This window comes from Panthera tigris, chromosome D2 (assembly GCF_018350195.1).
Source record: "Panthera tigris isolate Pti1 chromosome D2, P.tigris_Pti1_mat1.1, whole genome shotgun sequence".
In the NCBI taxonomy this organism is placed as follows: Eukaryota; Metazoa; Chordata; class Mammalia; order Carnivora; family Felidae; genus Panthera; species Panthera tigris.
The window spans coordinates 19,227,679-19,247,976 of NC_056670.1; the positions used below are offsets into that span (position 1 = coordinate 19,227,679).

General features: G+C 45.7%; 1 protein-coding gene and 1 long non-coding RNA gene across 3 annotated transcripts in view; one reads left to right on the plus strand and one right to left on the minus strand.

Moving 5' to 3' along the window:
* The window catches only part of LOC122231809, a 49,131-nt gene that overhangs the window by 12,600 nt on the left and 16,233 nt on the right, over nt 1-20,298 (minus strand). The gene's annotated exons all lie outside the window — the stretch shown is intronic.
* On the plus strand, nt 1,560-19,487 carry LOC122231806 (liprin-alpha-4-like). Of its 2 annotated transcripts, none has more exons than XM_042960324.1 (3): nt 1,560-1,644; nt 2,951-3,045; nt 18,878-19,487. In XM_042960324.1, the coding sequence occupies exons 1-3, from the start codon at nt 1,596-1,598 to the stop codon at nt 19,034-19,036; spliced, it is 303 nt and encodes a 100-aa protein (XP_042816258.1). In that variant the 5' UTR covers nt 1,560-1,595; the 3' UTR covers nt 19,037-19,487. The 2 variants fall into 2 exon arrangements, 1 of the variants encoding a protein (XP_042816258.1); XR_006209055.1 differs by lacking the exon at nt 1,560-1,644 and adding an exon at nt 1,651-2,109.

Consider the following 20,298-nt stretch of genomic DNA (forward strand, 5'->3'; position numbering starts at 1 on the left):
CTCAACACCACTACTCTTCACGGAAATACAAATCAAAACCACACAGAGATTGCACTTCCCATCAGACTGGGGGAAATGAAAAAATCAGGATACTATAGATGCTGAAGAGGATGGGGAGAAACAAGAAACCTTTTGCATTGTTGGTGGGAAAGAAAACTGGTGAAGGTTCTCTGGAAAACTGTGGAGATTCCTCACAAAATTAAAAATAAATGTACCCTATGACTCAGCAAAAGCACTGCTAGAATACAGGGGACTCAGGAGTGCTGGTGCATAAGGGACTGGCACACCAATGTTTATAGCAGCATTTTCAACAGTAGACAAATGATGGAAAGAACCTAAATAGCCTTCAACTGATGAATGGATGAAGAAATGGTCGTTTACAAACATAATTGACTAATACGTGGCAATAAAAATGAAATTTGTAGCAAAGTGGATGGAACTGGATGGTGTTCTGCCAAGTGAAATAAGACAAAGACAGATACAATATGTTTTCATTCGTATTTGGATGCTGAGAAACTTAGACCAGGGGAGAGGGGAAAGGGGGAAAAAATTTACAGAGAGGGAAGGAGTCTTACTGTAAGAGAGTCTTAAATACTGAGAAAAAGCTGAGGCTTGATGGGGGGTGGGGGAGAGGGGAAAGCGGGTGATGGTCATTGAGGAGAGGATGTGTGGGGATGAGTACTGGGTGTTGAATGGAAACCAATTTGACAATAAATTATATTGAATACAAGAAAAAGGAAAAGATGCTCAAAGTCACTCTTCATCAGAGGACTACAATTAAAATCCACACTGAGATGACCCCTCACACGGGTCAGAGTGTGCCATGTGTGGGCAGTCAGCACTGCTGCTTTGCTTGGGACACAGTGTGTCTTCCAAAAGCGACAAGGGGGGGGGGGGAACTCGCTCTTTGGGAAACATGGACAATCAGGAACAATGAGGCTCCACCGTAGCCCAGGGTGTCCCGAACCTGGCCCATCAGTAACATCGGGGCTCGTACATGCTCTGGAGCCGCTCTCGGTGGCCAAGGAAGGGGGTGAGGAATAGGCTTGGAAAGAGCACATATGTGGGTTGTGATTGCATGGAAACCCGCCCATGCATCTTTTGGGGGGGTGTTTGGCCTCTTGCCTAGTTTTTTAGACAGTTTTAACAAACGTGAGAGGAAGCTCCAGAGATGTCACACACATTCCTGCCCTCACTGCTGCAAAGTCTCTCCCAGGAGCAGGTATTCGTACAGCCCTCTGAGGCGAGGCCTTTGTTAAAACCCCAAAACTTTGCTGACGTGTGTCCACGCCCAAGGAGCACGGCTGAGATCGGGTTCTCTTCTGACGTTGTACCAGAGTGCGTCCGGGCGGGTGTTTGTTGATGAGTCTCCATCGTTGCAACTTACCACTGGATGTTCTTCCTGCCCTGAGGCAGCTGATTCTGTGTCTGCTGGCCCCACAGCCCGTTTGCCAGGCAGAGAGGTGGGCGGGAGGAGAGTGGGCTCCTGAAGGCAGTAGGAAGGCTCGCGAAGGCTCCTGAAGGCTGTAGAAGGCAAGAGAAGTGCTCCCTGAACGTCGCTCTTCTCGCTTGCTAGATAACTTCCAACTACGAGGATGTCACCTTGGGGCTCCTGCTTCTCAGAAGGCGTCCCCATCGAGGCAGGTGAGTTCTGCAGAACACCTCGACACAAGGACTCCCGCAGGCGTCACAATGCCAGCCATGAGAAGCCGGGTGGCTCAGGGCCCCCTGGTTCTACTCATGCTGGGACAGCATTTGGCCACCCTCGGGAGAAAGTACAGACTGTCCATGTGGATGCCCACAGGCTCCCATCAGTCGTGGTGGCCGCTTTCTGGCGGCGGGTTCGGTGTGTGGGACGCTCGGGGGACCGTAAGGGCCCTTCTCACTGCAAGAGGCTGCTTCTGGGAGGTTCTCCCGGTGCCTGCCTCAGCCGCTACTGTGGTGTGAGAAGTGTGCCGCCTGCCCACGCCGAGGCTGTCGCAGACCGTCCCGCCTTGTCTGTTACTTGGCCCCGCACAGGCTGCACATGTCCTGTCCCCCGAGGCGGCTTTCACGAAAAAAAGTCGACTTAGGCCCTCCAGTCCTGTGGGCCAGGCCCTAGAGAGTTTGGTGAGCTGGGGAAACCCTATAGAAATTGGGAAGTTGAGGAGAAGGGGAGAGTGCCCTTTTTCCCCTGGGTCAGTGTTTCTCAAACTCGGTGGTGTCGGGACATTTGGGCATCAGGGGATTATTGAGGGCCCCAGAGAGCCTTCGAGTGTGGGGGTTGTGTCTCTTGATCTCTACTGTGGTGAGGTTAAACCGAGAATTGAAGCGGGCGCCTGGGTGCCTCTCTGTGTTAAGGGTCCTACTCTGGCTCAGGTGATGATCTCACAGTTGATGGTTTAGAGCCCCATGTCGGGCTCTGTACTGCCAGCTGCCAACCTGGACTTGTCTCAGATTCTCTGTGGCCCTCTCCCTCTGCCCCTCCCCTTCACGTGCCCTGCGTCTCTCTCTCAAAAACAAACATTAAGGAAACCAAACCAAATCCGAGCATCTCAGATGTGATGAATTCACTTAAAGACAATAAATTAGTACTTATTAACGTACTCATACCTTTCATGGAAAAAATCCGTACATTTTCAGAACAACACTGTGTAGAAGCGTGGCATTTGCTTAGTGCAAGATCTTTATTCTTCCAGCTGCTTCTGCATTCAGTGTCTTGTGGCCAATGATGTTTAGGAAGGTGATGTGGACTCCCCCAGATGAACAGCTGGAGGCGAGTAGGGTGTGGCGGTAGCTCCTCTGGCGTCTGGATGCTCTTTCCTGACTCCGCACTCAGATGGGTGGGGCTTCCTTGCTTCTCTTGGGGGTTAGCTGCCCGCACAGAGCGGCCTAGTTGTGTGGCACGCGGTGGACGTTTGGAACATCCTAGGCCACTACTTTCAGCTGATCTTCCATATTTTTCACTCAGCGAACACATTCTTGGAACCACCACCTGGATGTGAAGAACTGGAACCTTACCGTGCTTCCTACCTCCTGCTGACTCCCACCGAACGTCCCCCAAAGGTAACCACGGTCTTGACTTTCACCGGCAATTGCTTTGGCTTGTTCTTCGCTTCATGTTGAGCTAACCCTTGAGCGCTGTGTGTGCGCAATGCACCTGCTTTCCTTGTGTGGCTCTGCTCGTCCTCCCTTGCTGTCAAAGGCCTAGTGAGTGAGCACGGAACGGTTTATTCTTTCTCCGGTGGGTGTTCCGGTTTGTGCAGAGGCTGCCTGCAGATCCACATGCATCGTATTGGGTTGCCTTGGAAGAGCAGGTCATGAATGGTGGCACGTGTGTCTTTTCCCCACGAGCAACAGAGTGAGGGAGCTCCCCGGTGGCTCATCCCTGGTATTGCCTTTTCTCTTGTGTTTGCTCTTTGCTGGGGCTCAGGTGTTGGGAGGTGTGGAGTATTCATGCTGCTCCCGTGGGACCCAGGAAGCAAGTGCTTCTAAGCCACTTGCATATTTCTTTTGTCAAATATTTGCCTTTTGCAAGCCACTTTGTGATAGTTTTGTGTGTTTTGTGTTTTGTCAAAAGAGGTCTTTCTATGAGTGTGGAATATATCTGTGAATGGCAGAATTTTTCATATTCTTGTGTATGTCTGCCTTTCATTCTCCCAGTGTTGCCTTTCGTAAGTTTCTTTTGTTTCTTTCCAGTAGTGTGACCGTTTTCACTTTTCTTGCCTTGAACCGGCTAGGGCCTCCAGTACAGTGTTGAAAGGAAGTGGTGAGAGTAGGTGTCCTTGTCTCCTTCCAGATAGTAGAGAGAAGGTTTTCATTATTTTTGTATATATTTTCTAAAGTTTGTTTATTTATTTATTTAGAGCACATGCATGGGAAGGAGACTGAGGGGGGAAAGAGAGGATTCCCAAGAAGAGTCCACACTCTCACCTGAGAGTCTGATGCAGGGCTCAAACCCATGAACCGTGAGATCATGGCCTGAGCTGAATCAAGAGCTGGAAGCTTCACCAACTATAGGCCACTCAGGAACCCAAAGAGTTCAGTATTTTACCACTACATATGACACCAGTGGCGTTACTGGTAGAGTGGTCTATCAAAATTTGAAAATTCTCTATTTTTAATTTTCTAAGATTTAAAAATCATCAATGAAATAATGACTAAATTTTCTGAGAAGTGTTTTGTGCATCTTTTGCAAAAAGAGATTTTCTTTTTAATGTTTTGGCTTAACGTAAAACAACTCTTGACCTTCTAGAATAAGCAGAACCTGTTGTCTCTTTTCATTGGATTCCATTCTCTTTTCATTGGATTCCATTTGTAACTATTGTGCTTCGGATTCTTGCATCTGTATTCGAGAGTAGTGGGTGTTCACTTGCACCCAATTTTGCTGTCTTTCCTGGGGTTTGAGGTTAAGGTCCTGCTGGCCTCCTAAAACGACGTAGGTAGGAGCACTCCTTGTGCTTTCCCAGAAGAATTTTTTTGTATGTTCTTTATTTTTGGGAAAAAGTGATAGGCAAACCTGCTGGTGTTAGGTTTTCCTTGAGAGAAGGGATTTCATGGCAGATTGCTTTTTTAAGTGGAAACAAGATTTTTCCGATTTCCCATATCTTCTATTTTCTAGATAAGGCATTTTGTTTTCGAAGAATTTGCTCAGACTTCCCAAACTTACCAAGAAAAAAGTGCAAACTGGTTTATAATATCCTTCTTATCTGCAGCATATGTTTTGATATTTACTTTAGTAATCCTTGATAGAGGTAAATCGTGCTTTGTCCCTTTCTCAGACAACCAACTTTGGCTTTTTTGATTTCTGACATCTACTCTTTGTTTTCTGTTGCATGGATTTCTGCCTTTTATTGTTCCATCTATGTGGTGATTTTTGTCCTTTCTTGTAGTTCTAGAAAGAAATCCTTCATTTGATTTTTAGCCTTTGTTCTTTTCCAGTATGTGTATTGTATTTGCTTATTGGTGTGTTGATTCATTTTAGAATGAGAGCATGAGCAGGGCAGAGGGGCAGAGGGGGAGAGAGAGAGAGAGAGAGAGAGAGAGAGAGACAGAGAGAGAGAGAATCTCAAGCAGGCTCCTCACTCAGTGAGGAACCTTGCTCGGGGCTCGATCTTGTGGCCATGGGATCAGGCCCTGAGCCAAAATCAATAGTTGGTTGCCGAGGGACTGAGCTATCCCTATGAGTCTCCCTTTAAGCACGCTTTTACTGATCTCACAAGTTTTGATAAGCCAAATGTTTATCTTTTATGTGAAACTATTTTCTAACTTTCATTGTGGCATTTTTTTTTTCTTAATTCATCACAATGTTTAGTAGCATAACACCTTGATATTTTGGGATACTTTCTCGTTCTCTCTGTGCGGATTTCTAGCTTAATTCCATGAAGTTATCTGTCTCAGTGTTTTGGTGTGGTTATAACAAAATACCATAGACTGGCTGCCTAATAAGCAGAAGAAGCTTCTTTCTTATAGTTGAGGAGACTGGGAAGTTCTCAAGGTCAAGGCGTCTGCAGATTCAGAGTCAGGTGAGAGTCAGCTTCCTGGTTCATCAACAGCTTGCGTCTCCATGTCCTCCTGTGGTGGCAAGGGTGACAGTGCTCTCTCAGCCGCCCATGACTGGTCATCACCGGAAGTCTCCCTGTCTTCATACCATCACTTTGGAAGTGATGAATTTTGGGGGAAATTGAACTCTTCATTGAATGCAAGCCCTAAATATGCCCTGCAGTATTTCAGTCCTTTGAGATGAGATGACTTTCCTAGTGTCCTAGCATATATGAGTTTTCATGAACTGTTCTTTGGTCACGTGAAAAAAATATTTATCGGTAAGATATGCAGTATTTCTATATTTATAGGTTAGATGAAGTTTGTTAATGACAGAATTCAGATTTTAGTAACAACTTTAAATCAAGTAAGTAATAGACGAGAATGAGTTTAATACTACTAACATATCACAGTGTTTAGCTACTGTGAGAAAAAACTAATGAAAGATTTTGCATTCTCTTTTATGTTTTCTTTAAAATGTGGTGTGCATTTTATACTTTCTATACATCGCAGTTTGGAGGAGCCTCATTTCAAGTACTTATAATAAAGTACGTGACTGCATTTTGGACAGCCCCGTCCCACTCCCTTGATTTTCCTGTTGTTGTCAGTTCTGTCCGATACTGAGAGATGTTATTTCGAGTCTCCCATCGTGCTTATGGATGTGGCCCTTTTCTATATTTGTCAATTTTTCTGCAGTTTGACATTGCGTTATCAGTTATATGCAAATTAGTCTTGTTTTCTTGGAAGATGGAATTTTAATCGCAAATTGTTCCTCTTTTTCTCTAGTAGAGCTTTTTGCTATAGAGGTTATTTTATTGGAGGGTCCCAGTGGCCACATCAGTTTTCTGTTTGGTAGGATTTGCCTGGCGATCTTTTACTTCCACCTGTCAGTGATCATTCGTTTTAAGGTGTAACTTTGTGACCAGTGAATGCTTAGTTTCCTTTTAATGAATTTGATAGTCAATCTTTTGCTTGGAGTATTTGAGTACGTGTGACTGATATGTTGGTTTACACCTACCATATTACTAGTTTCTTCCTGGTCCCACCTGTTATTTGTTCTTTTGGCCTCTGACCTTCCATTAGAAATATAAGGGATTTTTATCAACTGATGAATGGATAAAGAAATTGTGGTTTATATACACACGTGGAATACTACGTGGCAATCAGAAAAAATGAAATATGGCCTTTTGTAGCAACGTGGATGGAACTGGAGAGTGTTATGCTAAGTGAAATAAGCCATACAGAGAAAGACAGATACCATATGGTTTCACTCTTATGTGGATCCTGAGAAACGTAACAGAAGCCCATGGTGGAGGGAAAGGAAAAAAAAAAAAAAAAGGTTAGAGTGGGGGAGAAAGACAAAGCATAAGAGACTGTTAAAAAATGAGAACAGAGGGTTGATGGGGGGTGGGAGGGAAGGGAGGGTGGGTGATGGGTATTGAGGAGGGCACCTTTTGGGATGAGCACGGGGTGTTGTATGGAAATCAATTTGACCATAAATTTCATATATTAAAAAAAAGAAATATGAGGGATTTTTGAAATGTACACGTATCTGGTAGGTAATTGGAATATATTTCTAGAGGCTGGTGCATTTTAAACTGACCCCCGCCTGATTCAGGACTTGGACTGCTTCCTTGACACTGCCGTCTCATTTTTCTTTTCTTTTTTTTTTTAATATTTATTGGTTTTTTGAGAGAGACATAAAAAAGTGGGGGAGGGGCTAGAGAAATGGAGACACAGAATCTGAAGCAGGTTCCAGGCTCTGAACCATCAGCACAGAACCTGACACGGGGTTCCAACTCACAAACCGTGAGATCGTGACCTGAGCCAAAGTCGGACATTCAACTGACTGAGTTAACCAGGTGCCCCTGCTGTTTCCTTTGACATTTGAACCACGGTGAACACTTTCACCTTTTTTTCGGTAAAATTTTAAAGTTTTAGATAGATTTTGGCGTAGTTGTCATTGTTTTGTGTCTTTAATGATTGTTAAGATTTGTTCTCATAGCCTTTCTGTTGGGACGCTGTTCTGGAAGCCTTGATTTTTCCTATATCTGTCAGAGACTAGGTTTCTTTTCTTTAACGACGTGTTTTAATATTGTTTTTAGTTCGTTTGTGTAGTTGATTCCTAATCTTAGTTTTTTGTTTGTTTTTTCTCTTTTTGCTTTTGTTTTGCCTGGAAAATATCTTTACCTTGTCTTCACTTTGAAGGTTTTTATTAGGTAAAGACTTCCAGGTTGGTGGTTATTTTCATTCAACAATTTCTAGATGACAATCCATCATCTGACTTCATTTGCTTTCTGGAAACATGAGCTGGTAGTCTTGTCCCATGGAAGGCGGTATCTTTTACCTCTCATGACTGTTAACATCTTTTTGCCTCAGGCATTCTTTGTGGAGTCATTGTCATGGTTCTTTTATGAGTTTTGGAAAGTTTTGATTCTTTGTAGGATCTGGTAACCCCCATTCTGTGTTTCCTCTACTTTGAAGGTTCTCATTGGACCCTTCAACCATATTTTGTGTGTCTTTTGGGTTTCTCTATTGATTTTTTCTCTGTGTATGGTCTAGATAAATTTTTACATACTTATCTTCCAGTTCACTGTGGCTCTCTTCACTTGTGTTTAGTCTGATATTAAGCCCACATAGTTCTTAATCTTACTAAAAAAATTTTTTTTTACTCTTATTTATGTTGGAAAGACAGAATTTGAGCAAGGGAAGAACAGAGAGCTAGACACAGATACCGAAGCAAGTTCTAGGCTCTGAGCACTCAGCACAGAGTCCCACGCGGGGCTCAAACTCCCAAATCACGAGATCACGACCTGACCTGAAGTCAGATGCTTAACCAAATGAGCCATCCAGGCGCCTAGAGTTCTTAGTTTTAGCTCTGATAATTTTTAGGTTTAGAATCTGTTTTGATTCTCTGAAAATTTCCCATTTGTCAAGTAGGCTTGTTGGACAGTTGACCTTTGCATCCCGTATTTCCAGTCGGTGTGTCTCCCTTTGGTCTCTTTCTGTTCTTTCTTCTTTTCGTCTATATGATGTAAAACCTTGTTTTTTAAAATGTTTATTTATTTATTTTTCAGAAAGAGAGTGAGAGTACGCGTCGGGGTAGAGGATGGGAGGGGAGCGTAGAGACTCTTGAGAGGCTCCATTCTATCAGTAGAGAGACCAACACAGGGCTCACACTCACAAACCTGGGTCGAAACCAAATTTTGGTCACCTAAACGAGTAACCTGAGCTAGGCTCGTGCCTTTCCCTGTTTTTTTTTTTTTTTTTCTTTTTTATTAAAATATATTTTTTTAATATTATTTATTTTGAGAGAGAGGTAGAGACAAATCTTGAGCATGGGAGATGGAGACAAACAGGGAGACACAGAATCCAAAGCAGGCTCCATGCTTTTCAATGTCAGCACAGAGTCCGACACGGGAATCAAATCATAAAACCGTGAAATCATGACCCGAACCAAAGTGGGATGATTAACCGACTGAGCCACCCAGGCATCCCTTTTCTTTTTTCTTTTCTTTCTTTTGTTTCTTTTTTTCATTTCTTTTCATTTATTCTTTTTCTTTTCTTAATTTCTTTTTTAAATTTTGTGTTGGACATTATGGAGAAGCATAGAGGCTCTTCGTGTGCTTGCTTTTCTTCAGCCTTTCATCCCACACACACTGAGTGTGATGGTTATTGAGCTCAGTCAGGCCTGAATGACTTGTCACCGGTCCTCTGTCTTTGTAAGGTTCAGTGTGAGCGGGGCTCAAAATGTTCACCACCCCCGTGTAGTCCTCCAGGATGTCCATCTCGAGGCCTGGAGTGTCTTCCAGGACCCCTCTTTGGGGCTTGGTCCAAAAGCCCAGGTATTTTCTCCGCAGCACAATGAGATTATTGAAGGCTCAGCTTCTCAGGCAGTGTTTGCCGAGTGCCGGGGTAATTTTCTGTACCTCCCTGTGCTGTACAGTGTTGGTTATCAGTGATTTTCTGCTTGTCTGTTTTGTTTCCTTTCCTGCTCATTGGTATATTGCCTCAAATCCCTGAAGAAATTCAGAATCCTCACATGTCTTGAGGGAGAGAGAGGACTCTGAACATTAGTGTTGGCTCAGCGGGCTTCCCTTTTGTTGGGGTCTCATTCCTTCCAGTTGTGACTACCTCAGTGTCTCCTTGATGCCTTCCAACATGCTTCAGATTGAAATCATCTTTCCCAGTTCATGATAGGTTGACTGACAGAATATTCACAAGTATAAGAGCAGGCGGGGAAGAAAGAGAAGTCATAGTAAACATTTTGCTCAACAGCATTTGTTGCAGGAGAAAACGAAACCCTGTAATCCTTGCCTAGTACCCGTCGTTCTAAAATGGTCAGTTTGCTCATCCTCAGCCAGCGTCCATTGAGTGGTGATGTTGTGTCTCAGGCCCCCCCACCCCACCGCCGCTGCCTTCCTCCCCTTTCATGTGCTTGCCCAGGGCAAGCATTGCAGTGACGGGCTGGATGTGGCAAAGCAGGACGAGGAGGTGGATGGGGTGACACTTATTCTGTGAGTGTTTGATCAGTTTTGGCTTTTTAAAAATTTTTTTGGTAATATTTATTTACTTTTGAGAGAGAGGAAGTACGGACAAAAGGGCAGAGGAAGGGAGACCCAGAAACTGAAGCAGAATCGGGATGAATTGCCCCTCAACTGTACAGTGCAACCCCGACAACAAGGGTTTCTGGGTTGGTGCACCTGCATCATCTGCACAGACACAACTAGGCACCCTTGTTGAGCCCCTTTATGACCCTGCACCATTGTGGTAGTTGGGATCTGGCATCTGTGTTCCTCGGAGTCGAAGGTGGAGGCACATCTGAGTTTATCTGAGAGAATGATGCAGTTAGGAGGAATTGCTTACTTGCGCACTGCCGTTCAGGAAAGGCTTTTTCTGGAGAGGTCCATCAGCATCTGAGTCTAACAGAACATTCTCCAAGCAGTCTCTGGGGCCAAAAGCCAGAATCAAGGAGAAACGTGGCTTTGTTTTAAGCTATGGAAGGGGAAGTGGAGTCAAGTGAGGCACCAGGCCGCTGGTGTTGGGCAGAAACTTCCCCGTAAGGAATTTGGTATTCAGAGAAGGGCCTTGGGTCATTGTGTCCTCAGGGGAAAGGACTGACATGATGTTAAAATTTTTGAAAGCTGGTGCTGTTACTGTGTGGATAGTGTGTTGGGGGGGTGACACGACTGGAAGCAGGGTAGGCGCCATTGGGTAGTGTGGCTCCTATTGTGTGGGTTGAGCTATAAGATTCGTGCTTTAGGCAACAGGTACAACCGCCTCATATCACCCATCACATAAAGCACAGGACAGTTTGTGTCTTTATACCCTACACAGAACTACGTAATATTGAAAAGCAATGTGTGTAATAGTTACCTGGGTGAGTACAAGGCGTACACTAAAGTGTTCACCTGTTTATTGAGTGCATGGCAGGTACTGTTCTAGGTGCTGAACACTATGTGCTGCAGGTACCTCACCCAAAGACGTATGTGGTTATACGGAGAGCAATAGAAGGGCATGGGAGTGTGTGGTTTGGTGGAATAGGGGGGACGTGTGCACAGTGCTGCTGCAGGATGGCTGATTTTGTCACGAGTCTGAGTCACTCAGAATCGGGGAGGAGATTCTTCTTGGGAGGTTCGGCTGCCCTGAATTCTTCTTCATCCACTCCCCTCTGTCTCTTGGACACCTTTCCGACCGCCTCATAGTGAAGCTCCATCTGGGTGGGTTGTCGGCTCTTTGAGTTCCACATGGGCCACAAATCTGCAAACATCTCTGCCTCCTCTTGTGAACGTAGCAGCTTGCTACCTGGTCCGGTGGTCAGAAGCCAGGGAGATGGCTTTGCCTCTTTCCTGCTCTTCCCTCTCCCTGCTGGTCCCTGGGTACTCTGTCATGGAGCTTGCATGTCTCAGAGGCCATGTGTGAGGTCCCTGGAGATCTGTACCCTGTCTTCACTTGGGTGGACTCGTGGAGGGACCGAGTCCTGCAGTCCTCCCTGCACCTGCCCCACTCGCCTCTCAGCAGCTTGGCTGTGTTGGGAGCGCCTCCCGCTGTGCAGAGATGCCGACATCCTGCCCCATCCGTGTACAATACGCCACGATCTCTGAGAAGACGGCCTTCCTTCCTGTTGGCCCTTTGTGCTGGCTTTTGCTGAGCAACTTAGTAACTAACTCTTTTGGGGAAACAGGTTTGCTTTGTGTACAAGGAACCTCCAAATTACTCCTATTCTGTTCCTGGGTGGCTCAGTCGGTTAAACAGCCAACTTCAGCTCGGGTCATGAACTTTGTGTTGGCGAGGTAACCCCCGAGTCTGGCTCTGTGCTAACAACACAGAGCCTGGAGTCTGCTTTGAATTCCTTGTCTCCTTCTCACTCCGCCCCTCCCTTGCTGCTCTTTGTCTCTGTCTCTAAGAAATAAAGAATAACATTTAAAAAATTAAAATAAAAAAATTCTATTTTACTTTTTTCTGTTGACGATGGTAGTGCTTTCTCCATTTTTCCCCACGGATGACTACAACTGATCCTAGAAAAACTTGGTTCTCGGTTTTAAATCCTGCCCACAATTGAAAATCCATGTATAACTTCCTCACCAGAAATCTTAAGTGTTCAAACTCTCCTGTTGTCCAGAAACCTTAGTAGAAACACAAAAATTTCATTAACATTTGTATGTTTTATGTCATATATACCATATTCTCCGAGTCGAGGAAGCTATGGAAACAGTTACATAGAAAACAGGTTCACAGCTCTGTGCTGTATTCATACCTAAGTTTTTTCTCCGTTTTGTTTCTAGGATAAATTTTCTACCAGAACTCGCATCAGTGTTGGCTTAGGTTACACACTAAGCTGTTTTTAAGTGTATCTCCAGAACTAGTCATCAGAAATGGAGGAATTAGAAAGATTCCTGTATATTTACATTGTTACATGCGTAACCATGCATTAACATTGAAGAGTGACTACTTCATGATTGCTTAATGTAATCAGTACGCTTGCTACCTCATGGCCTAGGAGATACAGGGGTGAATGAATTGTTATAAGGCTTTTCTAGCCTGCATTTTACAGCCATATTCCTAATAGAGTCCGAACACATTGTTGCATTACAAAAAAGGCCTGTGAGAGTAGGCTGAGAGGCATTTTCTCCAGGCAGGTACAGAGACAGGCAGGCTACAAGGTAATGTCATTTTTTGAAAGACTACTTATGGAAAACACATTATTCGTTTTATATCAGATCTTATGTCCCTTATGTCCGTGTGTGGGTAGGTTGTCCAAGTGCACAAAAGTCTCACACACGATGTTCCTGCTGAAAAACCCTTAGGTGGTAGTGACACACGTGCGTCTCGGGTGGACTGGCTGCATGCTCCCTCGATTTTCACGCACAGACGTGTGCATGGCAGGTGAAGAGATTCACTGAGCTCCTTGGTAAGGATTTGCTGTCTGGAAAGTGAGGGTGGGTCTCACAAATGTCCTGATGTGCAGACCTGCATGGGGTGGGGAGGACCCGCTGGATGGGGCAATTTTGGGTCTCGGGGCCTGGCTGTATGTGGTGGATGCGGGCAATGTCTTTGCAACTTTTCAGGAGGGCCTTCCTGGCTCAAGTCTCCATAGACGGCTGGCTGGCTTTAGTCCCAGCGCCCTTGTCATGGAATGGTCCATGTGGGAGAGTAGCTGAGACTCTGCCGGATCACATCTGGTGGCAGCAGGCTTTCCAGCGATGGCACTTCCATTCAGCTTTCCTCGACCTCTGGGTTTTTCACCAGATCTCCTCTCTGTGCTGTCTTCTGTGACATCCTCTGGGTTTTTCTCTGCACTCGACCTTCTTTAGGATACACATTTTGAATCTCTGCATCCCCCAAACCTTTTTCGTATTTTTTTTTTTTTTTTTACCATAATCAGAGTCTCATTCTTGAGTTTCCAGATAGGCTGTGACATAGGTCCTGTGACCACGTCATTTGGACAGTTTTCTGTAGCAGGGATTTCTTTATTGTGTTGGCCTTGACGGAGTTTATAAAAACATCCCTCGGAATCTTCCTTTCATATATTTCATCTGAGGTTGTTCTCTTTGGTAGCAATGACCGTCCTTCTTGTAAATGGCATTTGTCATGAGCTTCACATGTCCTCGTGGCCCCTTCTCCGCTGGTGTACTTAGACTTGCTGCCCTCCAGAGCGAGTGAGCTGCCAAGACACGTTTGATGGTGACCCGTGGGGTTCTGGGTGGCCAGGACATTGTCCAGTGTCAGTGGAAATTTAAAGGACAGTCCCTTGCTTTCAGCGTACTTCCTGAGTTGAGGGACAGAGCCGGGATGGAACTGGTCCAGGGAAAGGGCTCTGGTTGTGCAGCCAGACCACTGGCCACTGGCACTTGTTGCCTTCAGGACCCTGGGGTGAGCTTCCTACACAGGGCCAGTCGCCCTGATCATACCCAGCCTGTGTCCGCTCAGACGGTAGCTGCTTCACCCCTTCCTACCCAACATCATTGTGCTCACTTGTCTTTTTCGTGAATAAATGTCCTTTGTGGCAATTTCCCCCCGACAGGGCACCTCCTTCTGCATGAAAAACCTGTGCAGGCAGCCATGGTCTCCTCAACTGATTTTCTTGGGTTTTTCACTGTTTGTGTTGGAGTGGTTGACATGTGGTGGATTGTAGTTCCTTCTTCTCTGCAATCACCTCTTGGGCGTCTGGGAAACCGTGTACTTCCTCTTCGTGGTAGAAGCTGCTCTTCCTATCCGTCTTGACCATTCTAAAAGCCAAACCCCTTTCTAAAATCACCAAGCTATCCTGTGCCTGCATTGAAATATTCCAGTTTTTGGTCATTCCCTTCCTTCTGCCTTAACTTGTGATGTCAGGACTTGTCTTTCCGTTTGAGTCGAGATTGCACGTGTGCCCGTCTCATAACATTAGTACCCCCATAGAGATGCCACATCTTCAACATGAGACAAAAAGATGTCTCACAAAAAGCCCCAGGTTTTTCAGGTGCTGGGATAGCCGCAGCGAGAGCTTCGAGAATTTCCCTTTCTTTCACGCTGGCCGGCTGGCAGCTGCAGCTGTGGGCCTCAGTACATGTCAGGCCATTCAGCCTTTTCTTGTCATAACATGATTCTTCTCTGCATCTCGGGAGCACGTCCAGCATCCTTACGGACACATCAGACGGGTCCCAGGGTGTAATCCATGGTTCATGGTATTACGCTTAACACGGTGACAATTACCCAGGAACCATGAGATATCACGTTTCCTGTGGTGCTTGATTTACTGGAGAAATGAAGGGCTTACCAAGAGCTGATTAGCAGATTCGTGCAACACTTGACGTGACCTCAATAGCAACAGGAGGTGGTGCACACTTTCCCCAGAGGACAGCGTCTGCTACAGCTCATTTTATGCGATTAGGACTTAATCCTGAATTTCCACTTTTGTTTGCCTTTCTCTTGACTGCAAATGGCATCTTGTGGGTATTGTCTGTTTCAATGCACAAGTTTTGGTAAGTTTTATCTTGTTAGTTTTTTATATGTTTTCGGGTATGAAATGCTATAATAGCCTAGTATCTGCGTATATTTCATGGATTCAGACCTCCCTTTTAGTTACTGTTTTTTGATATTTCGAAGCTGCTCAGCTCATCTGCCAGCCTTTCCAAGTGTCACACATCTCCAGAAAAGTTTCCAATGAATTTATTGGAACAATATCTCCACATGGAAATGGGTTTGCACAGTTCTACATCAAGGGTCAGAAAGGCTTCTGTGGGTTCACCTTGTCAAGTCAGATTTCAAGGAACGTGTTCAGTTCTGTGGCAAAATTCCCATTGATTTGTAAAGGGTTAATTTATGAAGGACCTTGAAGAATGTCACCTGTTTATACACAGATTTTCTAGAATTGCCGAAGTCAACCACTCTTTATTTGGAATTTCAGTTAAGTGAAACTTTATTCCATTTGTCCTATAGCGAAAAAAACCTCTGGGGCGCCTGGGTGGCTCAGGAAGTTAAGCGTCTGACTCTTGGTTTCAGCTCAGTTCATGATGTCATGGCTCACGGATTGAGCCTTGCATCAGTCTCTGCGCTCGATTGACTGGAGAGTGTGCGTACACCTCCTTGGAGCCCACATGTATGCCATGTCCTGGGTGGGCGCACAGTATTGACGGAAGAAAAACCCCACGCGGTGTTGTAGGCCCTGGCATCTCTCAGAAATCCTTCTGCCAGAAAGTTTCCTGCTTGACTAAGGAAATAAGTCTTAAACTCTTCCTTTCGTCGAGTCGTACTATCATTTTTGAAGAGTCCATTCTGTATGGTTGACTTTGAGCCAGTTATTCAGGCTGTCAGCAGCTTTTGAGTCCCGGTGCCTTTCCCCATTGCCGCTCCACAAACCTGCTTGCCAGACGAGGCCAGAGGCTGGGAGTGGGCAACAGCAGATTTCCTCTGTCATAGACCTGCAAGGCACCTGAAAATATCTCTGTCCCATTGAGTCTCAGTTCCTACAAAAATCCCTGGAACTCCTGTGATTGGTGAGGAAGGGACTTATGTGTGTGTGCTACTTGAAGGTTGTGGGTGATTGGAGTAGGGTGAGTGGACTCTGGAGAACCACGGAAGCCAGGTGCGCTCTGGCTAACGACCCCCTCTGTTTCTCCACTTTTATCCCGTTTCCAACCCCAGGAGTTTGCAGGACTCACTGATGAGCTCACCATCTGCAAGGAGGAGCTCTTACAGAGAGAGGAAACCACAGAAATGAAGGCAGAGAGAAATAAGACCAGGGTCAGTAGGCGCCGTGCCAGTGTATTTACACACAGGACACCATTCTCTCCCTTGGTCCACATGTCCCAGTGGAGTTGGATGGGACCCATTTTTCTCAGACCTTGTTTGATCTGTGAGGAAAAGTAAGGCTATTTTAACACAATTGCTTGGGCAGCTCCCTACCTCGGAATTGAATTTAAAGGATTCAGACTTGGTTTTGCATTTGGTGAACTTAAGGCCCGGAATTGAAAGTGTTCTTGAAACACGGATTCTTTTTGCCTCTCCCGCTAGCTGCTGCTAGAACATTTGGAGTTCCTTGTCTCCAGGCACGAGAGATCTCTCCGGATGACGGTGGTGAGGCAACAGGCGAAGTCTCAGGCTGGCCTGTCCAGTTAGCCGGAGATGCTCATGGCCCTGAATTCTATGTTCAGGAGCCACAAAACGGAGGAAGAAACGGTGTGACTAGCCACAGCGGTTCTTGACTTGTGCACATGATGTGTGTGATCAGGCACACATTGCGTGTTTGTGTAACTGGAGTTTCCTTTTAAGCTTCTTGAATTCTTGTCAGACCTCTATGGTTAAAAAACAGCGGTTGGTGGAAATGTTGTGCATATCGATTGGCTGGTACAAATTTCATAGTGTACTTTTTTCCGGGGAAGTTTTCTCTCCAATGTAAAATTGAAAGCTGTTAACAAGCAACTGTGTGAAAAAAAGCAAGCGAGAAAGAGCTTACCAGTATTCCCTCATGTTATATGAGGCGAAGGGGACCTTAGGGTAACTCTACAGTAAAGACTAACGAAAGTCTTCTGAGAACAAACTCAATCCCTTTGTTTCCAAGTGAGGAGCAGTTACATGTGGCACAAAGGGGTATAGTTTCGTTGAAGATATAAGGGCCACATTCAGAGTTCAGCTCCAGATGTCATCACAGGATTTGATTGGAGGGGTTTCTTTTTTTCCCTTGTTTTTTAAACAAGACTAGCGGTGGGGCCCGTCCCTTGTTTCCCTTTCTGGCTTTCAAAGGTGAAGAGCTAGAGGAAAGAGCGCCTGGCTCTCCTCTCCAGTCTCGTGGTCAAGCTGGAAGAGAACCTAGACACCTCAGGGAAGGACCTCTTCATTTCTGAAGAAAAGAACACCAAGTTGCAGCGAGATGTCCGTGAAGTCGGTGGCATTTGAAATGGCCACGCCGTCATCGAGCTAAACGTGGGGTGTTTTGTTCGGTCTTTGCCCAGTGTGTCCTTCATTTCCCACGGGTTTGAACTTGTGGAGTTTGATAGAAGTAGCAGCAGAACGGAACGTTACTCCGGGGCTTGGGCGGGCCGTCTCTCCATCTGCGTGGTTGAATCTGTCCTCCCTGGGCTCTCCCCTGCTGAGGCCTGGGGGGGCAGGTGGCGGAGTGCCATCGGGTGTGGAGTGTGGGCCATCTGAGCTTGGCCCATGCCGTGCTCTCGGTCCGTGTTGGGAACACACTCGGCACGTAGGAACCAGCGTGTTGGTCTCAACTCGCTTACGGGGGCACGACCGTGAGAGGGCGGCTCTGCCGAGGGGCCGTCACGGCTGCCTCTGCCGCCCTGCCCTCCTCCCAGGGGTTCCGTGCTCCTGGTCGTGGCGGTCAGAGTGAGCGAGGGGCAGCCCGCTGGTCCTGGTGTAAGGTCATGGAGGAGTGCGGCCGCTTCTGCACGTGTGGTCGTCGATGGGAATCTGATCATTGTCACAGAAACTAGTAAGGGTAGGATGGTTTCCCCGTGCCTCCTCCTGTCACTGTGAGCTGCCCTTTGTGGACAGTCCCCGCAGCCCAGCAATGCCAACTCAGGAAGACCGTCTCAGACCCTCGTGTATGTACACATGCAGTCTGTTTAGTACCTTAGTGTAGGTGAGGTCATGTAAGAATTTAAAACAAAAGTATTTGCAGAAATTATATAACCCTTTCAGTGGAGTTGTTTGGCCAAGATGGGTGGAAACCCCGCAGCTGAGTTCAATATGCGGAGAATTCAATCATTTCTTAAGACTCATCACTTTCACTCTTGAGACTGCTGACATAAATTGCCTAGTAAACAGAAGGCTGGAAGAGGAATCTTTCGGGTGGTGGACAAGAAAAGCAGGGCAGAATGTTCTTGTTCCATTTGCAGTGTCAGATACCATGTGATACAGTTTTGTTACAGGCTAAGCTACAGATGACTACCAATTATATGAAAGGTTGAGTTTGGTTTCCATTTGTTAACACCACTGCTTCAACTTTGTGGTAATTGGGTGAGATTTCATCCACCCTTTTCCCGGAAAAATGATGGTTGTCTTCTGGTGTGTGCCTCCGGATGGAAGGCCCTGTACTGTGGAAACCTCACTTGTGTCCGGAGGCAACGAGGGAGGAGATTTTATGTCCGGGAGATTATATTATTCGTTTGTCTTTGAACACATCGGAAAGAATAAGCCTGGTTAACTGAGTGGTCAAAATCCCAAGCAGCTTCCGCACTGTCTGCGCTGAGCCTTACACGGGGCCCCAACTCACAAAGCGTCACCGGCTGAGCCACCCAGGTGCCCCGAGGATGCTACTTTTCTCTTTGGAAATTAGGATTTCACCCTGTTTTTCTGTCTGGAGTATATTAATGTGTCGTACACTAATTCTTTCCCTGTCTTTCCTCTGAAATACCTGCTGTAGGCCATGGCCCAGAAGGAAGACATGCAACAGAGGATCACTACCTTTGAGAAGCACTGTCTCAGGGCACAGCATGAAGCCACTTGCCTGCACGACCTCAAGGATAAACTTGAAAACGAGATCGCAAAGAAACGCTCTCTGCATCATCGTTGGTTGCATTGAACTTCATTCCTCTTTTGTTAATTACAAATGAAGTTAAGGACCTAGTCTCAGTGTAAAATTTTCAGGATGTTAAAATCTTGTGTTGAAAAACGGGGTTACTTCAACGTCATGGGAATCTTTCAGATGTTATGTAAGCATGTTATGTTGCTACCCTCATTGATTCCTTCTTATGTGTTAACTGCACGTTACACTTTTGCTTGTTAGCACTCTTTCCAAAAGAGCGGTGAGGGGCCAGGAATTTGTAGGCAGCCGACCGTTTTGGTTAGTACTTGAGATCGGGGAGAATATCAGGTGCAGAAGCATAGTCTGGCTTGAGGATGCAAGACCCTGTCTTTTGGGAAGCCGCACGTCTCTTCCTTGGTTGTCTCAAGTCATCCGGCAGTAAAAAGGAAAACCTCATCCAGCTTCTTGGAAACAAAGTTTGCCTGGTGTGTTTATAAAATGTGTCAGTAGACACAAAATGACAATAAAAGTGAAATATTAGGAAGCCATTAAAATGACATTCAGGAATGCTGTTTGAGAGCACGTAAGGTGTTCCAAATCATGACTGGAAAAGGCAGATCATGAAATACGATGTATACAGCAAGTAATTTATTTATTTGAGGGTTTTAAGGCATGATATCCGGTGAGTATACACACGCAAAGCTAAACTCAAACAGAAGGAAGAATTTTGTGGGATTAAATGTTAACCTTGCAAGAACCTCACCTTATACATAATTTTTAAAAGGACTTTAGATATTTTTAATGTTTATTTATTTTTGAGAGAGGGAGCGACCGAGCGAGAGCATGATCAGGGGAGGCCAGAGAAGGAGGGAGGGACACACAGAATCCAAAACGTACTCGAGGTTCTGAGCTGTCAACACAGAGCCCGAGGCGGGGCTTGAACCCATGAGCTATGAGATTATAACCTAGGCCGAAGGTGAAACCTTAACTGACTGAGCCACCTCGGAGTCCCTAAAAGTCCTTTAACAAAAAAATCTCTTGTCTAAATTTTCCAGGTTGAATTATTTTTCAAGAGTGAGAGTGTTTTTGTAGAATAACCATACACTTGCAAAAATAACTCCTCTGGCATCAGGCATGCTCTCCGAACCTCTGTGCTGGCCGTTGTGCCCACCTCAGAATGCCCTATGTAGTGAGCCCTAAGACAAGAGTCTATAATTATGTAAGACCGGACCTTTCTCTCGTTAACTTGTCAGGAAGAACGAGAAAGCTCCTCCAGAAGATGGGTTTTCTTTAATTTGTGGGAATTTTGTCTTTCAAAA

Coding starts and splice junctions, on each gene's coding strand:
- LOC122231806 (XM_042960324.1), top strand. CDS start 1,596: ATGTCACCTTGGGGCTCCTGCTTCTCAGAAGGCGTCCCCATCGAGGCA. Junction 1,645..2,950: donor AGGCGTCCCCATCGAGGCAG/GTGAGTTCTGCA, acceptor TTTTTCACTCAG/CGAACACATTCTTGGAACCA. Junction 3,046..18,877: donor CCACCGAACGTCCCCCAAAG/GTAACCACGGTC, acceptor TACCTGCTGTAG/GCCATGGCCCAGAAGGAAGA.